Source organism: Electrophorus electricus, chromosome 26 (assembly GCF_041902795.1).
Source record: "Electrophorus electricus isolate QZ-2024a chromosome 26, ASM4190279v1, whole genome shotgun sequence".
NCBI classification, from domain to species: domain Eukaryota; kingdom Metazoa; phylum Chordata; class Actinopteri; order Gymnotiformes; family Gymnotidae; genus Electrophorus; species Electrophorus electricus.
Genome location: NC_137522.1, coordinates 1344590 through 1367121, shown reverse-complemented (window position 1 = coordinate 1367121; position 22532 = coordinate 1344590). Strand labels below are relative to the sequence as shown.

General features: G+C 44.9%; 1 protein-coding gene across 6 annotated transcripts in view; it reads left to right on the top strand.

The window, feature by feature from the left end:
• Positions 1–22532, top strand: part of diaph3 (diaphanous-related formin 3) — a 295832-nt gene that overhangs the window by 181964 nt on the left and 91336 nt on the right. For all 6 annotated transcript variants that reach the window (XM_081708221.1, XM_081708220.1, XM_081708219.1 and 3 more), the window contains exons 17-21: positions 7984–8079; positions 9137–9231; positions 12157–12258; positions 17642–17881; positions 20993–21122. In XM_081708221.1, coding sequence (XP_081564347.1) covers positions 7984–8079; positions 9137–9231; positions 12157–12258; positions 17642–17881; positions 20993–21122 — 663 coding nt within the window. The remainder of the gene's footprint in view (positions 1–7983; positions 8080–9136; positions 9232–12156; positions 12259–17641; positions 17882–20992; positions 21123–22532) is intronic.

The following is a 22532-nucleotide window of genomic DNA, read 5'->3' as shown; positions in this document are numbered from 1 at the left end:
GAGAGAGAGAGGTACTGTGAGGGAGAGAGAGAGAGAGGTACTATGAGGGAGAGAGAGAGAGAGGTACTATGAGGGAGAGAGAGAGAGAGGTACTATGAGGGAGAGAGAGAGAGAGGTGTACTGTGAGGGAGAGAGAGAGAGAGGTGTACTGTGAGGGAGAGAGAGAGAGAGGTACTGTGAGGGAGAGAGAGAGAGAGGTACTATGAGGGAGAGAGAGAGAGAGGTGTACTGTGAGGGAGAGAGAGAGAGAGGTGTACTGTGAGGGAGAGAGAGAGAGAGGTACTGTGAGGGAGAGAGAGAGAGAGGTACTATGAGGGAGAGAGAGAGAGAGGTGTACTGTGAGGGAGAGAGAGAGAGGTACTGTGAGGTAGGTACTGTGACACAGGTACTGTGAGCTGATAAATGAACTGAAGCAGCAACACCTTGCCAGTCCTCAGGGCTTCAAACAGCAACCATGTGTCATTACTCCCGTTTTAGGAGGCCATATGTTGTGCTTGAATATTTTTCTGTAATTGAGAGCACTCAGCACACCTAGTGCTAGCTTCATTTATGGACAGGAATGTTTTGACATAATTTGTTTTGGAATTATAGCCCTTTTAAAATTTTTATTTTTTGTGGGAAAAAATATTTGCCTTTAGCTGCTTTTAGGTATTGGCTTCTGACTTGTGTATCTGCATAGATTTGTCTAGCTAAGCACACCAAATTAGCCTACAGCTGTAGCTTGACTTGATCTATCATTTATGTAGTTGAAACATGAAACTTTTGGCTTGCATGGGCTTTAAAGAGCATAGCCAGTAAACTGCTTATGAGAGAAATGCCAACTTTTAAATATTTAGTGCTGTTCTGAGATGTTTAGCTCATTATGGTTTTTAAGGCACTAGTTTTCAAAGCAGGAATTGTGTGAATTTTGGAGGGTCACAGAAAGGTTGTAGAAATGGTACACATTCCTGAATTTTTAATAACATTTCTTTATATAATAAGTACTCACAGCTATCATGTAGTATAAGTTCCAGATATCAACAGGGAAAAAATTCTGACGATTGGAAGCAGCCTGCCTTATCTGTGAAGCATAGTAGAAGTATTTCATTACCAGCGTTTCAGAGATCTTTAAAATCACAGCACTGTAATGACTATAGGCAAGCAAGCTTGTATTTAAATGGATCTTTTTCAAATGTAGAGAAAGGAAAAGAAATGAATACGTTCTCAAATACCAAGAACAGGTACTGTTCTGATTTTCAACATAATGAGACCAGGAGGAGTCGCATAAAATCGGATTTGTGCAGAGCTTGTGTGAGGCAACGGCAGATGACATGCAGGTGATGGGGAGTGGTGAATAGACGTGTGCGTGTGTTTGTGGGGCGGGGGGGTGTTTATTGTGCGTTGAGCTCTGCGAAGGCACTTGTTCCCACAGTGATTTTCTGTTACAAGAACCAATCTGTACAAATACTTTGGCATTATTGACACACAGACGTGAGGCGACAGCCACCGCACCAAGTCGCCAGGCATAAATATGCTTTTCATCATGGTAATTATTACTTTTCCCCCTTCACTGGTGCTAGTTAGCCCTTTCGTTTCCACAGATGGTTTAATCTGCCTTTAATGTGAACTTCCGTGCCGAGTGGAAAAGACGAGGGAGATGGGGACCGCCGTTAAGCTGTTCACGCCGCTCAAACCCTAACCTTAAGAAGGCTGCTGAACAGAGGGGCTCATTGCAGAGTCCAGGGTAAGCTCTCTGAAGGCCTGTCGCTTTTATGTCTACAGATGGTGCTGGTGCTACCAGATGTTTTGCCTGTGATCTGTGGCCATGACCTTACAGCACTGTATGTGCACCCGGTACGCGCCTGTTCTTTCTCTCTCCCACAGTGGTTTGCCATTTGAGCGAAACCTTTACAGAAACGTGGACGTGCATGCCACGCTCTGATATTAAGAGCTTTTGTGCATATGCATGCATATGTAAGAGGTGTCGAACGTGAACCGTTAGTGTTCGCCAAGAGAAGAGTCTCTCCGTGGTCGGTTGGTCAAGAGTTTGGCTAAGTTGCACTAATGTTGTGGTGTGATTAATTCTCTCTTGATCTTTGCTCCTGAAACACTGGAGGCTGTCCCCCAGGTCTGCCTGTCATGTAGCCCATCAGTCATTCCCTTTCAATCAATGTTTATTTCATCTTTCATTCCCTTTAGCAGTGCTCTGACAGCCCCAACATCTACAGATGTATCATGTGGAGAGAGTGAGAGAGTGAGGGGGCCAGTCAGAAGATGGTGAGGGAGAGAGAGAAAATTGAATAAAGTGACATTTTCCCAGATCATGAGGCCTTTCGTGTTTCTGTGCCACTTAAGGCTCTACTGGATAATTACGCATTGTGTAATTAATTTCAGGTATTTCTTTGATATGGTATCTTTTCCATGCCATATTTTCTCACTGGAATGTTTGTATGCATTTGCAATGTTTGTTGCCTTATTGGACAAACTTTCTGGCAAATTGCACGTGTGACGAGCCCGTATTCAGAGGAGGGATAGTGTGTTGATATCTTCAGGCATGTGACACCCACACCCACCTGTGGGGCCCTTCCCACCGACCCCTGACCACACTGATGTACATTTGCAGTGGTGTGCTCTCTGCCCTGATGTGAGGCTGTGATAACACCTCCCGCCTGCGGAGACCTAACTGATTAACCAGTGACCCCTGGCCTCCTCTGGTACCAATCATCGTAGCTGTCTAATGTGCAGAAAGCAAGTACGGAGAGCTGGTTTGCTAAATGTTGAGATTTAATTAGCTGATAAGCACCTGACTGGCATGGTGGTGTGTACGAGTAGATGTTTTAGTAATTACCACCCACATTCTCTGCTTAATTATTTCCTGTGTTTGATGCGTCTCCCAGCAGACTTCACATCACTGCTGTTTAATGCTCATTTGCATTCGGTTTTCCAAGTGGTTCACGCCATCACTTAGCCCTCAGCAGCTTTTTCTAATAAACCACAATCGGGATTTTCGGAAAATATTCCTGATATGGAATATAAAAAAAATACAATAAAAGGTACTGGGCATCATGTAGACACTTACTTTTCAGATGCTTTGAATGGTGTTTTCACTGAGTTAGATGCCATCGTGAGGACTCCTCTCTTCAGGCATCGATTTGAACTCTGCTTGGCATGTTAAACAGATTAAAAATGACAAAAGGTTACACACCACCGATTTGATTAGGATCGGTAAATTGCTAGTCTTGCTAGATTCCTTACATTCTGCTGTCCTGACTCCCTAAACCTGCACGTTCGTGAAGCATGAGAGGGTGTTCATGTTTACCGGAGCCTCTAGACCTGCACACGCTCCTCATGCCCCAGCATGTGTGCAGCTGTCATGTTGCAGCAGAAATCAGTTAACCCTGTGCACTCTGCCTCACTCTGCTGTGTGTATGGTTTAAATGCACTCGTTGTCTTGCTTCAGGGGTCTGTATATCATGGCTTATTTAGGCTTGTGGACCTGCTGCGTTCAGCGTGAGTGCACACACACACACACACACACACACACACACACACACACACACTCTCTTGAGTGTGTGTGTAATCTGTGTGGCGTGGTGTATCTCTTTGAATAATGAATGTGCAAGGCTGGTTTTGACAGTCTGGGAATAAATCCTGATGAACAGATCAATACTGCATATCTTAATCTTGGCAGTTTTTGTGTACACACACACACACACACACACACACACACACACACACACACACACACACTCACACACGCATATACACACACAGCTTTCATAGACTCCCTGCCTTCCGTACAGATGCCTGTACGGTTTCCTTCTCCTTGTTGGAACAAAAGCAGAAGAGGATTGAAGGCATGAGTGAGCAGGGCTGCAGAGGTCTACTGATGGGCCGATGAATAATGCAGCACACCTGTGTTGTCATGCAGCGTGTTTTAGACACGTGTTGCCTAGAATATTTAGAATGGTGCATTAAAACTTTATGAAAGCTGTAGACCTAAGGTTGGGCAATGTGGTGATGTCTATTTTTATTGTGGTAACTTGCATCACTATGAACTTTCTGAACATGCTGTGGAGCACATTGGGGAGAGAGATTTATAGGGGGTCTGTAAGCAACCACCAGTGGTTTCAAACTGTCAAATAAAGGTGCATTATCTTACTTGTTTACTTATTTACCTGCTATCTATCTATTTCTCTTTATCTGTTTTTTTTTTATTTATTGCCTACTGGTGTATTATTTTTTAACGGGGCACTGCTGTTTTGTGAGCGCATTGTTCATTAACACACTCAACATGTGTGAAGAATTGCTTCTAAACTCTGAAGGTGTCTGATTTTTGCCTATATTTGGTCTCAGGAACATCGCTGAGTGTCCAGCAGTAGTCTGTACACTCAGGGGGATCCACTTTCCTGTACTATACATAATGACATACGAGTGTACTGGAACCAAAAACTATGGGTGATGGAGAAAATTTAGGAAACACATTTGGATTCAGCATGCAAAGTTGTGAAATAAATAAGTATTGTGTTTGCAGGAAGCCAAATCATTGTTGATCAGTGTTACTGGTGCATATAAATATATATTTATACCTAAGAACTATATATATATATATATATATATATATATATATATATATATATATATATATATATATAATAATAATTTTTTATTTTTATTTATATTTATATATATATATATATATATATATAAATAATAATTTTTTATTTTTATTATATCTATCTATATATCTATCTATCTCTATCTCTCTCTCTCTCTCTCTCTCTCTATATATATATATATATATATATATATATATATATATATATATATATATATATATATATATAGATAGATAGATAGATAGATAGATAGATAGATAGATATAATTATTATATGCCTAAAAACAAAATGACCATTCGAGTTCTAATAAGTCGGAAAATGTTTGGGTGTGTGTTTGGTGACCGTGCAGGTAGTGTTCGCTGACGGTGTACGTTACGACCTGCTGCGTGGGCCAGAACTGAGCCAGTAACGATGTACAATGTGAAGTCGATTCTTACTTTTTTAAACATTTGTATTGCACGTATCGTTTCTCCCCCAGCAGACTCCCCTGCGTAGCGCGGCGAGTAAAAGACGTGTTTGTCCGTGTGGAAACCTGTCGTTAAACGCTTCTGTGTACAGCATGAACCATCCTGCTCGCTGCTGTTAGACTGAGAATAAGAGAAAGATTTCCTGCCATCATGCTAAGCGACTGCAATTAGACTGTTAGACTTTCTTTTCCGAGGATTGATTCTTACTGAACATCCGTAAATCAATTCTTGCTAATCCTCATTTTTAGAATACTTAACATTTAATAACAGACAACAACAAAAAAGCTTGTAATTGTTTTCTTATTCTTTCTCACAGGTTTTGTTTTGTTGACGTTTCCTTCTCTTCTAGTTTTCCACTCTCTGCTTGTGCTCTCTCTTCTCCCTCTGCTCTCTCCAACTTCTCACTGAACTGATCAGAAGACTTGTCTCCCTCCAGTAAGTGTGTGTGTGTGTGGGGGGGGGGGGGGGGGGGGACTGCTATGCTATTTCAGTCGTTTGTGGTTAGTGACCTCTACCCCTTAACGTTAAGCCCTTTGCTTCGTTGATGTTAACTTGATGACATTACCGTCTGCACCAAACAAGCGTTTTACTGGGGACTTCTGGACAGCTTCAGTAACTGCTGCCAGGAGCCGAGCGTGCTTACGCTGCCCTCCCCAGTGCTGTCTTCGTCTTTCTAGGAGGAGACAGGTCCAACTGAAGCACGATCTAGTCCTCTAGTGGGCAGGAGGCGGGGTGGGAGTGTGAATGAGTTTATCTGTGTTCGGGTGCTAGTGAGACTCGCTCTTTTCTTGTAAATAAACCCTGTGTTTTATCCTTAATTGTGTTCGTGTGTTAGTGAGATTAGCTCTTTTCTTGTAAATTAACCCTGTGTTTTAACCTTAATTGTGTTTGTGTGTTAGTGAGATTAGCTCTTTTTGCTGTAGATTAACCCTGTAATTTATCCTTAATTGTCTTTGTGTGCTAGTGAGATTAGCCCTTTCGCTGCAGATTAACCTTGTGTTTTATACTTAATTATGTTTTTGTGCTAGTGAGATTAGATCTTTTTTTTTTCTTGTAGATTAACCCTGTGCTTCATCCCTCGCTCACAGGCCGGCTTGTTGCCAGGCAGGATAATTATCGCACAAGACAATTACACACCCGCCTCCTGGGACCAACGTTTTGTTCTTTTAATCTGATGCTTTTAATAATTAAAGTTCTGCTAAAATGACCTTTTCCCCCCCTTCCATCGCTCTTCCACTCAGTGTTTGATCTTTCATGTCTGTCTGTCTTTTTCTTTGTGTCAGGCTCAGTGTCGGTAGGCCGTGTGTGCTTCTGTGCCTCCTGCCGTCTGAGTTCCAGACCCTTTCGCCTGTCCGCTTTTTAATTTTTTGGCCTAAGAATTAATGCATTTGGCCTAAGAATTAATGCATTTGGCCTAAGAATTAATGCATTTGGCCTAAGAATTCGTGTGATGCACTGCATATTGTGTGTGTGTGTGTGTGTGTGTCTTGTATGTCTTCCACATGACATGGTGTCATAATACAGATGACCTGATCATGTGACTCAGACTTTGAACATGGGACATTTTATTGACATGAAAACAGATTTCAGACTATATTTGCAATTTTCCTTTCAGACTCTCCTAGACAAAAATGAGTCATGAACCTTGATCCTATTAACTCTGCCAAGGTGTCATGGGTTTCTTTCCTTTTTCGAACTGCTCCTTTTATGTCACCCTAATCCCATATGTCCAGCGCTGGATGGGTGAAGTTGGCTAACTTAGCTTTGTGGTATCATGGTGGTGTGTGAGTGGCAGTAGGTCCTAGTATTTCTACAAAACACTCTAGCAATTAGAGCCTAATCTCTGATTGGCCCTGTCATCTCACTGCCTGATGAATTAAAGCTTGTATTGATTCAGGAATGCCAGTAATTGACTGTCACCACCAGCACTGTTAGTACTGGGAAGAAAACAGCTTAGTTCTGGTTACAATAAGATGTGTTAATGAGGGACACCAGCCCCTGCAGATCAGTCCTGTGTCACAGTTTATTTTTTGATTAACAGAGACATTGACAACAAAATGACACCCTCCCCAGTGAAGAGGGCGGAGATTTGGAGGAGCACCTGAGACGTGACCCAGACTTGAGCACAAAGCCTCATTTTTAACAGCTTCTCCAGTATTCATATTCATATTTAACAGCTTTTCCTGTGTGTGTGTGTGTGTGTGTGTGTGTGTGTGTGTGTGTGTCAGTACAAACCTGTGTGTGCATCCCCTGTGCCAGTGTTTGTGTGAGCGCTTACCTCATTCAACTCATTTTCTCTCTAATCTCATTCTCCATAGCTGTCTCGCCAGTTACCAATCCCCTTATGGCCCCCCTGTGACCATGGAGAATACACGCACTCTCCGTCTTCCCACATACACACAAACCAAATGTCATAGCGCACGCGCACACACACACACACATACACACACTCTCCCAGCATGCTAAGTTCCAGTCCCTGGGCACATATGTTTACAGGATGTCATCATCTGACCCAGGGAGGTCAACACATCAGTCACCCCATGAGTCTTCATTAAGAAGACCACAGTTCCTACGTGGCTGTTCTGTTCAATTATTCATAATGTTTAGTGTGTTTCTGGAGGAGTTGAGTTAAGCTGTAAGTTTGTTCCCCCCCCGCCCCTCCAATTGCCACTGGTAGTACAGGTAACCCCGTGGCTGAGATTTAATGGATTTCAGTTTAAATATGTCATTTGTCTGCATTAACCACCTTGAAATCTCTCTTGCACTGTTGGCTTACCAAGTTTGCCCCTTGTTTTGATCTAGAAAGAGTTGATTTTGTATCTCTGCCATCTTGGACATATATGTTTGCTGTGCATGTTTTGTGTGTGTGTACACCATTTACTAAAGCGTGTGCCGGTTTGTGGATCTGTCTGTGCAGGTCGGCAAGAGGAACAGGAGCTAGATGAGAAGCGATCAGTCAAGAAGAGAATCAAAGAGCTGAAACTTCTGGACCAGAAGATGGCGCAGAACCTGTGTGAGTACGCCAGTGTGTGCCCACTGCCGCTCAATGGCAGCCCCAGCCGTAGCGCTCTCATGCTGAACGTTTTCTCACACTGTCACATACTAGCTGCCGTCCTTTTACAGCTGCTCACATGACATACGTTTACATGTTGAAATCAACAGCCTGACATTCAGGCCTTCTGTGAGATTAAAACCAGGTGTAGGCACCTGCATGTGTCAACTGCCATTATCCTACCTGTCAGTACCTCAGATTATTACCCCACATCAGTACCTCACCTGTCTGTACTCTGCTTGTTTATAGTTGGCCTGTCTCTCCCATCCTGTCGGTCCTGCAGTCCTGCTCTTTCACGTCTCTCCTCTTTCACGTCTCTCTCACGTGCTGTGCAGTCTTCTGGCTCTTGCTTCCTTTCTTCTGTCTCATCAAAGAAGTAGATCCAGAACCGAGTGGAGTGAGGGAGCCAGGGGCGGGGCTTCTGTGCACCACGTATGCGTGAGAGTCACGGAAAGACAAAGATTTATTCTGGGACTATGTTCCACACTATTAAAATTCCACTTGTTCTTAAAGTCAAGCTTGTAATGAATTTGCCAGGGATTTGTTGGAGATGCACAGTCTGCTCCGGTAGGAGGGATGGGTCTTACTGGTTCTGGAGGATGTGTAGAGTGGTGGAGGGTCACGACACACCACCGTGCTACTGCGCGCATAACCTGTACACACACCGCCGCGTTCACAGCCCCTGCTGTACCATCAGAGGGTTAGAACTGAATGGCTGCCATGTGTGTGTGTGTGTGTGAGAGAGACACGGAGAGTTCACTGATTTTTTTTTTCCTGTTCATTAGGTTTAAGTTGGCAGCTTTGTGACCTTTCGTTCTTACATTAAAGCAAAATGGAAGTAATCAGCCAAAGCTGACATGATAAATTAAGCAGATAATGGAAGACGGGGTGGAGGAGGATGGGGTTACTTTAAACTGGGGGCGTGTAGGCTACGAGCCTTTGGGATATACAACCAGGATGTTCCAGGTGCATAAAAGCTCTCGCTCGCCTGCTCTCTCTCTCTCTCTCTCTCTCTCAGCCATATTCCTGGGTTCGTTCCGCATGCCTTATGAAGAAATCAGGAGAATAATTGTGGAGGTCGATGAGGAGCAGCTAACAGAATCCATGATTCAGGTAACAACATCTTGTAACTCCGCTATCTTGGTTTTAAAGCATGCTTCTATCCCAAACCATCCCCTACCACTGAGTATTTTGAGTTTTGGTTGCTTAGCAAAGATATTTAAACAAACAGTCAATGATATATGAGTTGGCTTTGTTCTGTCTGGTTTGAGGGACTCTGTAGCACCAGCTGTGTTGACCAGATGGAGTAGGACTTTCTGACCTTCCTCTTAACCCCCCCCCCCACACAAAACTCCCTGCTCCTAACCTGACTGTACGATTTTCACTCGACACCAAACCATGTCTTCCTCGTTTCCTTTATCTCTCTGAAACGACAGAGAGGAAGAGCACAGACAGGCCACGTGGGTTGCGGGAATGTTCAGGAATCCTTTCCTGGGCCGTGCAGGTTGAACTGTGCTTCATGTCCCGGCGGAGTTTCCATTCTTCTGCGTTCAATCACCTCAGCTGTGCTGCCTCACAGAGGAATGTGCCTAATGAGATGTATTAAAGGCTCATGTATCTTTCTTTTTCTTCTTTGTGCTTCACACATCCAGACCACATCCAACCTCACGCTCATGGGCTTTAGGTCACGAGCTCGTTAGTATTCGAGGACGTTTTCAAGCACCTGTCGCCTTTTTTAGCTCTCTTTCCCTACACTTTTCAATGGGCATGAGAGCAAATATTCCTCTCACCACCTCTGCAGCACCGAGCGTAAAGGTGACATCTATAACGATCGAACCCCAATTCACACTTTTGATTTGACTTGTTTGATATGTCAGGGGGTTGTGATATGTAAACTGGGTTCTGCCCTTTCAGAACCAGAGGGTTTTTCTCAGCAAACTGGTTGAGCTGGTTTGAATAGGCAGCTCTGTAAATATTAGGAGTGAGAACTCCAGAGAAGTTGGACCTCTCGTAGCCTGCCTTCTGCAAATTAAACAAACAGGCCTGCGTTGAACCCCCGTCGATAGGCTGGTTATTAAAAGTGAATTTATATTGCAGCTATCAACATTAGTAGCTGGGCGTTATGGATTTCCTCTGCATGAGATGACAGATAATTGTGGGCATGTTGATATATGAGATTCGGAGGGGATTATTCTCTCTAAATGAGAGTGGACTGCACAATGATGAACCATATATCTGTCCTTTAATGAACACATTGGAGGGTGAATGAAGGGGAATGGGAGGAATTACTTGGCCGAATGCACGAGTGTAGAGTTTACACACCGCGTCGAACATCGCCAGGGACCTTTTCCAGGCCTTTGTTTTTGTTGGCACCGCCTCTTCGCATCAAGGCCAGGAGGGCCTGTTTATGTTTTTTAAAAAATGTTTTAATGGCTTTGATTGGCTGTCAGCTGTCACGTCCCTCTTCAGTACTGCCTTAGTGGTGAGTCTGCCCCACCTTCAGTCGTGATGGTTGTGTTGAGTCCAGGTCAGCGTTGCTATCACATTGGCATAGGTCACATTGGTCCCGTTGGAAGGGGTAGAAGAACGCCAGGTGCCGTTGGAAGGGGTAGAAGAACGCCAAGTGCCGTTGGAAGGGTAAAACACCACCAGGGCACATTGGAAGGGGTAGAAGAACGCCAGGTGCCGTTGGAAGGGGTAGAAGAACGCCAGGTGCCGTTGGAAGGGGAAAACACCACCAGGGCACATTGGAAGGGGTAGAAGAACGCCAGGTCCCGTCGTAAGGGTAAAACACCACCAGGTCTCGTTGTAAGAGGTAGAAGAACGCCAGGTCCCGTCGTAAGGGTAAAACACCACCAGGTCCCGTTGTAAGAGGTAGAAGAACGCCAGGTCCCGTCGTAAGGGGAAAACACCACCAGGGCACATTGGAAGGGGTAGAAGAACGCCAGGTGCCGTTGTAAGGGGAAAACACCACCAGGGCACATTGGAAGGGGTAGAAGAACGCCAGGTCCCGTCGTAAGGGTAAAACACCACCAGGTCTCGTTGTAAGAGGTAGAAGAACGGCAGGTCCCGTCGTAAGTGTAAAACACCACCAGGTCCCGTTGTAAGGGGTAGAAGAACGCCAGGTCCCGTCGTAAGGGGAAAACACCACCAGGTCCCGTTGTAAGGGGTAGAAGAACGCCAGGTCCCGTCGTAACGGTAGACGCTGATGGTGAACTCAAAGCACAGTCCCATGCCAGCACAAAACAGTGTAATGATAATGACACACTCTAGTCTTCTACTGCAGATTAGAAATGTACTGAAACATCGTTGAATTTTGATTCTGCTTTTCCACAATGTTGCATTGATACTTTATACCAGTGTATCAATATTTATATATTTATTTAAACTTTATTTTTTGTTGACCTGTGTATTTATCATTGTTGTAGTTTAATGTGATTGACCTTCCACACAGAGCCTATAGATGGCACTAGTTACCAAAGACAAATGCTTAGGTTTCTTCTTTTGTGTCTGTGTTTTTTTGTTGTCCATTTGTGATTTCATGATGCATGGTGATATGAAGACCATCCCGAGCGTCCATCAATACCCAGTGCTTTGTCTTTCAGCTGACCACCATCACGTGTCACTTAATTTCAGCTGGCTGCTGCTTTGCCATCTGGACTTCACGTCCACTTGTAAAACCTTTTAGTTTTTTGAGGTTTTACAGCGCTGGCCAGTATGCGTACTGTTAAGAGTGAAGTCTCTTAAGACTTGCTTAATTGGTTTGTTTGGCTATGCCATGCATTGTAATAGAAGCCTCTATAGACTGTGCTAAAAGTTTTAAAAAACACATATTGATATATTTTCACTCCTACTAGAAACTGATGGAGGCATACGGTGTAGCCCATGTTTTCACATTTTATCTAGAAAGTTTAATAAACAGTGTATCATGTTTTTTAGGTGATATGCTCTCTGTCTCGGTCTCTCTCTCACTCTCACACACACTCTCTCTCTCTCTCTCTCTCTCTCTCTCTCTCTCTCTCTCTCTCTCTCTCTCAGAGTCTGGTGAAGCACCTTCCAGATCAGAAACAGCTGAACGAACTGGCCAAGTACAAGAACGAGTACGCCAGCCTTTGTGAACCTGAGCAGTTCGGAGTTGTGGTAAGTACACACCCAGAGATCATTACACTCACTCACAATCTCAGAGACTGGAACCCTAACCCTTTCCTCAAATTCGCTTCAAATCAGACAGTTTAAACGTGGTTTGTCTGATATGCCCTGAACGCAATACCACTTTCGTTTGTGCAGGCCAGCAGAGTGAATATAGCATTATGGGATGCGTGATTCTACAGCACGTCTTCTGTTCTTTAACGATCCCACCTAATGTACTCCTCCCGTGTTCATGCCACTTTATAACCAGTCAGTTTCTGCTTTGGTAAATGTCCGTTTAGAAGACCAGCCTCTCTTGAGCAAGGTACTTTGTGTGTGAAGGGGGGCATGAAGTGTGTGTGGTACTTAAAGCTTTTATGTTCAAATATATAGTGTGAGGCTTTCCTGGAGAATTTCCCATGCGCGTTAGCAGGTGTAAATGCGAGCTGGATGAGTGCCCCCTGTGTCTCTGTTGGGTCCTGTTGAGTTTTTCACTCTCCTTATGCTACAGCTCCAAAGGGCATAATGTGCAGTGGAAAGACTTGTGGGACATGCACCTTACATTTTCTAATTACCTCATGCTCGCACACTCTAAAATGTGAGCAAATGGGTTGACTCCACAGCCTGGCTTGTCAAATGGTATTACAGGTGTAGTAATGCAAGTTTAAAAACACACACCCACCTACCCCTTATTGTGTAACTTGGGGGTAAGAGTTACTGGTTAACCACAGTGAAGTAGGCTCGTTCTCTCTCTCTCTCTCTACCGATTTGTCTCTAGTCTAACCTTGCACTCCTCTGACATAAAGACAGATTGCCAATCAGATTCCTTTGCTGCTCAGTCATGTATCAGGAGCTTTGCCATTTTTAGCAGTTCACTACACTGGTCCATCAACGAGTAATTACGGCCTGTACTTAAGTGTGTGTGCACTTGTCTTTGCATGTTTGCATATGTGTATGAAGTTTGCTCAGCTGGAAAGTACTGCGTATGTATTTGTGGGGAGTGAAGGGGACCTTGGGAAGTGTAGTGATGTAATGAAGAGGGACAATGATCTACAGAGTTTTGTGTGTGTGTGTGTATTTCTGTGAATGCAATGTTTTGCTGAAAGTGTTGCTTTGGTTAATATTTTAATAGACACAGGTATAGCTCTCTCTTTGGCGAGGCAGGTTGTAAGCATGTAATGAATATCTGATGTGATAACATCAGGTCATTTTCCCTGTCTTGCATGCGCTCACACAACCCCCCCCCCCCCGCAGTCTCACCACTTTCCCTCTATACACAGCGGAACACGGAGTACCACTATTGGGAAGCTGCTGGGATCAGTGCCACATTACATCTGTGGTCAGATGCCAAACTACAAAGATGCTGACCAAAACCATTGAGTTCCCATTATAAATAGAAGGTCAGGTCTGTGTCTGGACTACTAAGGGCGGAGCTAGTGAACTTTGAATAAGAACAAGTTCTTTAAAATTAAAATCACACTTGATGAGTACATTAAGCATATGATTAAACAATGACAAATATAGTTCCATTTGAATTTAAAAAGCTGGCAAATTAAAAGCAATTTATTTGTGAACAGATTGTGTGTGTGTATAAATATATTTGCTGTTTAAATAGAACATGTAATTTAATATAATTAGAATGGCTTTTAACTGAGGACTCATTATTTTTTTATCTTGTAAAACACTGTGCTAATTGTCACTGTTTTTATTTTCATTGTCAGCAGTTCAGCTATAACAAATCCATTAATTATTCATTCATTCATTTATTCATTCATTCATTCAGCACATAGTGTTTCCTGTTGGCTAGTGTCTGGATTACAGTGTTACCTCCATGCTAGTGTCTGGATTACAGTGTTATCTGTAGGGATGTGTACTAAAATTTGGTACCAATATGGCACTTGTTCCCACATGCTCTGTTTGCTGGACTGAATCGCCACACAGATTTCGGTGCTCATTTTGATGTCATGTCAAATTTACTGATGCGTCTGATGAGACATGGGACACACTTTAAAGCAGAACCATGTTTGATGGATGTTGATGCCAAACACCTCTGTGGGCAGAGTGGCCGTCCCTGGCCCAGACAATGGGGAGACAGTTGTATATGTATTGTTCAAATTTGCCTTATTAAAAAATCAGCATTCCTCTTTTTAAAAAACAAATGAAAGGTTTAGGCACTGTTTAGTCACCGGCATTTGTTTTAAAATGATTATAGCACTGGTATCTGAAAAAACTAATTCTCTGTGTGCTAGTGTCTGGAGTACAGTGTTACCTGCATTCTGCTGTATGGTAGATGCTAGTGATACTGGACCTATAGCAAAGTGTGTGTGTGTGTGTGTGTGTGTGTGTGTGTGTGTGTGTGTGTGTGTGTTGTTGGTTGGTTGGTTTGTAGCAGGCTTAGGAGTGATGATAAACATAATGAAGCTCTAATAACTGTGTTAATAGCTGTTCTGGCCTGCAACTAGTAGCAAAACTTCACTGAACATAAATATATGTTAGAGGTATCTATATATTTTATTCATTTTGTGTAATTTTTTTCAAGGAAATTATTTTGTTTAACTTACATTTAGCAGATTCAACATTAAATTCCAATTAATTGATTATTTAGAATTTCATGCTTGGTGTCAACAAATGTTATTTGATATTGTAGCTAAATAGAATTTTGACTGTAGTTTGGTGCCAAAGGAGCACACATGGCGAGGGCAGAGTGGTGGAGGGCACACTACGTCTGTGCTTACGGTACAGATGGCTGCGTGCTGATCCAAAGATGATAGCAAGAGCCCCCCCCCTTTACATTTATTTTTACATTTCAGTTGTAATATCTCATGTAAAACATCTAACCACAGAGTTCACGTGCACTTCTATTGTGAGACGCCAAGCGGAGATGTGATCTGTCATTTCTCGTCACATAGAAAAAGTCCATGCAACCCTGGCCACTGACACACTGAACCTGCTGTGAGAGGGAGCCAGGCGGAGAGCATGCTTCTGTTGCCCTAGCAACCAGTAATCAGGTCTGGTTATACAAGGTGTGTGTTCTGTGTTCGCAGGTGAACAGCGAAGACCATTTGAATCGTGGACACACACACACACACACACACACACACAAAACAACAACAGAAAAAAAAGGAAGCCATACAATAGACACAAGATATGAAGCAGAAGTGTGTGTGTGTGTGTGTGTGTGTGTGTGTGTGTGTGTGTGTGTGAGAGAGAGAGAAACTACTCTTTAAGGCTCTTCTCTTTAACGAGTCTTCTAACCAACTTTCTACACTAGAGAGTGCCCAGGGTCTGCCGAGGCGCTCTGAGTGCCGTGTGGTGCTGTGTGAAATGATGATTTGGCTGTATGATGAGGCCCTGCTCTGTTGCGTGGACCCCACAGGGCCTCCCAGGTGACAGGCTCCTCGCAGCTCCTCGCCTCCTCGCAGTTGCAGCGGAATTTCAGTTTTGACATGCTTATGCAAATGTCACTCCTTTTTTTTTTTGTTCCTTGTAGACCTTTGGGGTATTGGGTTTTTAGGTTTTAGCAAATTCCCTGTGCAAATCTGCAACAGGGACGAATGGAATGGTTTTAATTGGGGGGGCATAAGAACAGTGACCTCTACAGTGACAAATGTCTTATTTCAGTAGTTGGGATGTTTTTAATAGTGTGCCAAGTTCATTTAATATTTCGCTTGACCAGGAGATGTTTTTTGTACCCACATTTGATTAATAGTTGATGTTCTCTGTCAATAATTGCGTATAGCAGCACAGACACACTATGCCGGCCTTTTGTTGAGCTCATGTATCAGCTTACACACTGAAGGCACTCTCATATACTCTTCCGTGTAGCTCCTTTTTTGGGTGCTAATCCTCCTCAAACGTTTATGGTTGCAAGTCATTTGGATTGGAGTCTGTTTCAGTGCAGATTAGATGCTGTCTGACACAGAGAGGATGTTTGTAGCAATGTTTCCACACATAAATTAGACATTTATCTCTGCTCTTCCTGCGGTTGCACTGGGTTCATTTCTTGCAGAGTTTTCGACGCTTATCTGTCTCCATAAACTATGTTTTGTTCTGTGCTCTCTTGTCTTTGTGTGTGTGTCTGTGGGTGTGTATGTGTGCACTGGAATTTGGCTTTTTTAAAACCTGTACATTTATTTTATTATTACTTTTGTTTTGGTCTTGTCTTAACTAGGCTGAGCAGCAGGATCAACTCCCCAGAATCTGGAATAGACGATTTCATTAGAGGGGTGGGGGTGTGGGTATGTGGGTTTTGTGTTGTGTGCTTTGTGTTTACTTGTTGTGGTTCAGAAACACAGAAGACAATAATATCTGACTGGGGGGAAGCTCTAGACATATTAATCATTCTTCTTTATTGAGTTACTTATCTACAAGCTGGATGCACTATTGCCAATCTATTTTCATTGTAAAGAATTAGGCCCTGACTCCTTACCATACGCACACACGCAAGCGAGATATAGTAAGCTGAGGGATCTCCAATAAACCCATAATATATCACCTGCTCTTGGAAGGGCTGTCATTGGTCTGTATATCTCTCAGGCGCACATATTGCGCTCACATCATATAATTGTGCCCTCTGAGAACGTGCCCCTCTCCCTCCCAGTGGCCTTGGGCCGATCCGGCGGAACTGCCACCCCTCCACAGCCCATGTCTTTACAACGCAATATTTCCCAATTTGCCTTAACTGCGTAACGGCTGTAATTTGACGCCACCTATTGTGAGTGCCCCCTAGGTACCCCCCATCCCATCCCCAACCCAGCCTAACCCTCCAAACACACGCTCACGCACCAATTAACTTCGGCAGAAGGAGCGCAGATCACATCATTGCCAACATCCGCTACTATTGCCTAGCAACACAAAACCCTCGGCCTTCCCTTACATAAATAGCTTTTAAAATGCCAGACCAAAAAGCAGTCGGCAAATTGCAAAAGTCTGAAAGTAATTTCAAACAGTCAGGAGGGAGACGGAAAGTGGAATTTCTCAACGCAGAGGTTGAATAAAGAAGTTCGGTTGGGGTTCTCTCTTTCTCTCTCTCTCTCTCTCTCTCTCTCTCTCTCTCTGTCCAGCTCTCTGTCTATATTATGTTTTTAGTTTGGGTTTATCGGTGGGGTATGGTGTGTGATGCTACATCTCTCCACACTGCTGTACTCAAACATAGCTGGGGACAGGCTCTCTGTCATGTTACTGTATAGCTTATATATTCTATCTCTGCCTGTTCTGTGCTGGGTGTAATGCAGCCTGATCTTTAGCTGATACTGACCATGTGTTCATTCTTCTTATTTATCTTCCTGCCTCTGCATTTGCCCCCAATTTCACCCCTTACACTCTCCCCCGCTCTCCCCCCCTCCTCTTCCTCCCCCTCTGCCTCCCCCTCTTCTTCTCCTGCCCCATGCTGCAGATGAGTGGTGTGAAGAGACTCCGGCCCCGGTTAAACTCCATCCTGTTCAGGCTGCAGTTTGAGGAGCAGGCAAGCCATCTGCGTCTTGAAATGCTGGGGGTGAAGGCGGCCTGTGAGGAGGTGATGAGGAGCAAGGCCTTCAGCAGGCTCCTGGAGATCGTTCTCCTCATTGGCAACTACATGAACGCAGGCTCCCGCAACGCCCAGTCCTACGGCTTTGACCTCAGCTCCCTCTGCAAGGTGGGTTGGGTGTGTGTGTGTGTGTGCGCGCGCACGTGTACCACATGGCCATTGTGAGCGTCTCCTCTGATGTCTCTCGGAGTGAAGTGTGAGATGGAGGCATGTTCTTCAAGGCCTGGGCCATGGCGTACAGCTCTTGCAAGGCTGGAGACTGCTGGGTGGTAACCTGCCCTACTCTTTACCCTTCACACCACGTCCTGCTCGGACACCTACCTCGCCACTTCCACCCACTTTCGGCCGTGCCCTGTATCCGGGGGGACCGGCACTGGCAGGGCGGGACTTCATTTGAGTTACCCCGTCAGGCACGAGAGGGCACACCTGCTGTGTCTGCAGGTCTCTGTCACACCCGCAGAGCCCAAAACAGACTTTTCCACATGATCCAGGACACAAGGCTGCGGGAGATTATGTAATTCTGATGAGTTTTTGTGAACGCGTGGGCATGTGTTTGCTCTGCGGCACTCTAGACTGCAACGTTCCCTTCCCCTCCGGCCATTAAGGTTCGTATAAACGTTAGGAGGAAGGAAGAGGTGAGGAAAAAAGGTGAGTGAGTGAGTCAGGAGGTGAGGGAGCGAGATGGTTTTGTTCTCAGTACTCTTTCAGGCGTATTGTCCCTGTGTGTAACCTCCAGTCAGCGGTGTGAAACGTGGTGGAGATGTTAACCTGTGAAAGCTTTTTAGGCAGGTGTTGCTGGTGTTAGACCTTTTTGGGCGGGGGGGTGTTGGGAAGATGCAAAAAACAAAATGTGAATTTAATTACCACTCCAAACGAGCTGGATTGTCTAGGTATTCATGGCAACCCACTGCTCATTCTGCAGTTTCTCTCTCTCACTCTCTCTCTCTCCCCCTGCTCCTGTTTTGGCCTGTCTTGGTTCTTTTCTAAAAGGGCCATTATAGCATTAGGGTTGAGTAGCTAGGCCAGGCTTCTCTTTAACTGATAATGAAATGCCTTTCTGCTCATCAAGTCCCCTATAGCAGCCAACAAAGGAGCTGCACCCAGACAAACATGCCCTCCTTCTGGACTTTATTAGCAGCGAGGCGTCTGAGCTGCCGGAGGTTATGCCTGCATCATACTGGTAGTGCTCAGAGGGACAGAGAGAGAGAGAGAGACAGAGACAGAGACAGACACACACACACTTTGGTAAAGACTCGACTGACCAGAGTCTCCCAGTCCATGTTATGTATCGCTCAGCCATTTAGCTGTAGTGTTGTGGTGTCTCTGTCTTTCTCGCCAGTGTTTCTGTATAGTTCTCCTCAGTGATGTGTGTGCGTGTCTGTCTGTGCGTATGTGTATATCCTGTCATACGTGTATCTCGTCTGGTGTCTGTCTGATCTTCAAAGTGGGCACTTGATTTGCTCGCTGGCCTGTGCTGTGCTGCCTTTCCCTGTGATCTCGTTCTCTGAAGGAAACATTAAGTGCTCTCCTTGACATGCTCTCTCTGAGGTGTTTGTGTTTCTTGCTCTAATTTTAAAAAGCCCTCTGTTGTAGAAGGCCCACAAGGTCACGAAGGCACAGCCGTCCCCTAGACCAGCCCGAGGCCAAGCACGCCCTCAGAGGGGCAAACAGGCCGAGCGAGGCTCCCTTTAACCAATCAGCACGACTTCCACAGGCAGCTGGCTTATGATGTGCTGTTTTCACATTGTTTAGAAGGGGAAATGCACTTAGTCTGAATGAATTGTAATGATGGGATTTGTCGTTTTCTATTTGTGCACTCTCTTCATAAAGAGAATTCATTTGTTTTTTCCCCTCTAAGTAACACCCGGCCTTCCCCACCGGGTCCTGTGTTGGACTAACACAGCCTCGTTTCCTGTCACACGGCCCACTCTCCTGCTCCCACATTTCCTCACCAGCAGAAAAGATTGCACCCTGCGTGTTTGTTCAAGTATAAAAGCTGCCATCAGTGCACACCCACTCCAAAGAAAATCCAATCAGGAGAGGAAGAAATACAAAGTTAATTTTCATTTATTCTCTTTGACTCTCTGTCATTCATTCTCTCCCTCTTTGTCTCTCTCCCCTCCTTCTCTCCCTCCCTTTCGCCCTCCCTCCTACACTCAAACCCGCTTTCATTTTCTTTCTCCCTCTCTCTCTCTCCCCTCTCTACCTCTCTCTCTTTATCTCTTTCTCCCCCTCCCCCCCCATGGTTTTGACAATATGAGGAGTCTCACCAGGTGATCAGTCTGTCAGGATCAGACGAGCACACTGCCCCACAGAGTCTAATAGCGTCGGCCCTATCCTTCCTAATCAAATGCTCTTTGCGTTCTGTTTTTCCTCCTCGCCTCGCAGAGGCGGCTCGGCCTTTACAAAGGCCTGTATCCGTACTGCTGAACAGTAATCATAATTGACAATGAAAACATCTTGCTTTTCCAATCTGGCCGCAGTTTCAGAGCGTGCTATCAAATTAACTTGTCAGGGACAAAAGAAGACTGCCGCCAATGGCTTCTTTCAAGATGCAGTTCACTCGCTCTTTTTCTGTTTTTCCTTTCCTTTCTCTCTCAGCCCCTCCTTCTTTGTTCCTCCGTCTCTGGAGTTCGGAGCCTGTACTAAAGTATAAATATTTACTCTGTTTTGAGCACAGAAGACACATTAACAGCGGACGACTGCTTCCACTGCTGCGAGACATTTGTCTTGTCATTTGTGGAGACTTGCGTGTCCTGCACAATGTTAATGCAGACTGTTTTGATCACTGCCCATACTGGGATGTATACATAAGCACCACCTGTGTAAATACACCTCTCTCTCCTTTCTGAGCACAAATAACGGTTGCCTCTGTGCCAGGACCTTCCAGAGAAGTGGCTTCCTCTAGCAACCCAGCAGTGGGTGAACATTCACGCAAGAGTTGTGTTGAGATGTGCACTGTCAGAGGGGGCTTCTGGGAGATCTGTCTCTCTGCCTCCCAGCTCAGGTGGACGACTCCGTGTGATGTCACAGCACAGATTGTAACTCATCCGACGATCTGCGTTTTTTTTATGCTTATAGGGTCTTGTTTTGAGGAAGTCTCACAGCGTTCTTCTGTGTGTGCGTGTGCGTGTGCGTGTGCGTGTGTGTGTGTGTGTGTGTGTGTGTGTGTGTGTGTGTGTGTGTGTGTGTGTGTGTGTGTGTGTCGCTTCCTGTCAGCTGAGAGACACTAAGTCTGTTGATCAGAAGTCAACCCTGCTGCACTTCCTGGCTGAGGTTTGCGAGGAGAAATACCCCGACGTGTTAAAATTTACAGATGACCTGCAGCATGTGGACAGAGCCAGTCGAGGTATGTGTACGCATGCACGCATGAACAAAATTCCAGCATAACAGTATTTCAAAGAAAGATACCAACTTGGTATTAAAAGTGCGTTATTCAACAGCCCACATCAGAAGTAGTTTTAAATAACGCTGAAATTACTCTGCTATTAAGACACGTGTGTGGCAGTAAGACATATGGCATTGCACTGTCTGAAGACTTGTGTGGTGTGTTTGTTTCTTCTACCATCTGCTCCTGCTGATCCCAGAACAGTGTGTCTGTGTGCTGGTGTGATGTGCAAGCTTAGTGCCTCCTCTACTGCTGATCCCAGTACAGTGTGTCGGTGCACTGGTGTGGTCTGTGAGCTTGGTGCTTCCTCTACTCCTGCTGATCCCAGTACAGTGTGTTGGTGCGCTGGTGTGGTGTGCGAGCTTCGTGCCTCCTCTACTCTTGCTTATCCCAGTACAGTGTGTCGGTGCGTTGGTGTGGTCTGTGAGCTTGATGCTTCCTCTGCTCCTGCTGATCCCAGTATAGTTTGCCTTCCTTTGTGATGTAATGTCCTGCACCAGCTGAAATTCCTTCACTCACCATGAACAGGTTCTCACATGTGCGCATTCACACACACACACCCACACCCACCCACCCACACACACACACACACATCCACACCCACCCACCCACACACACACCCACCCACCACCCATAAGGTGAGCACATACTGGGCTGCGTTGGGACATTCAACATGTGAGAAAGTAAGTGAGTGCATATCAGATGTGTGTCTATAGCAACTGCAGGAGATTCGACATGTAGCTTGAATTTTCTGACATTTCCAAGTTTGTGACAGGTAGTGTGTTTAGACGGGGAGTGAGAGGCCAGTATGTTGCTTCATACTGGCGGTGAATGCAGTCATGGCCCTGGGTGACTGTATCGAGTTTAGTGTGCAAATGTGTCCATTTCTGGACATGTAAAATGTCTCGGGGTCTATTTTTGTTTCTTAAATTGTGTCTCTCAGTTTGTGTTTACGGCTCATTCTCGCATTCTCGCTCTCGCTCTCACTCGCTCTCAGCTTCCATCCTCTGAAGAGCACTTATCAATCATGCATTTGTTCCAATGGTCTGCAGAACAACGACAGAAGAACTGACGTTTTGAGAAATAGTTCTCTTTACGAAAGAGTTTTGCTACCTTTTGCACTATTTAGATTACTAAGTTCACACTGCATAAGAGTCCATGAAACTTTTCTGAAAATTTCCTTCTTTGTGTTTTTGGTTTTTTTTTTAAACAGGGGCATTAGTAAACCCCGAGACACAATACACTGTTGTAAGAAACAGCTCCCAGTCATCTCTGGGCTGCGTGTCGGTATGCTGGTTAGCGGGGGTTCTCACCCGCCGGCCTGCGGTGGGTGTCAGTGGGAGGTTGAGCAGAGTGCCCTCACCACATGCC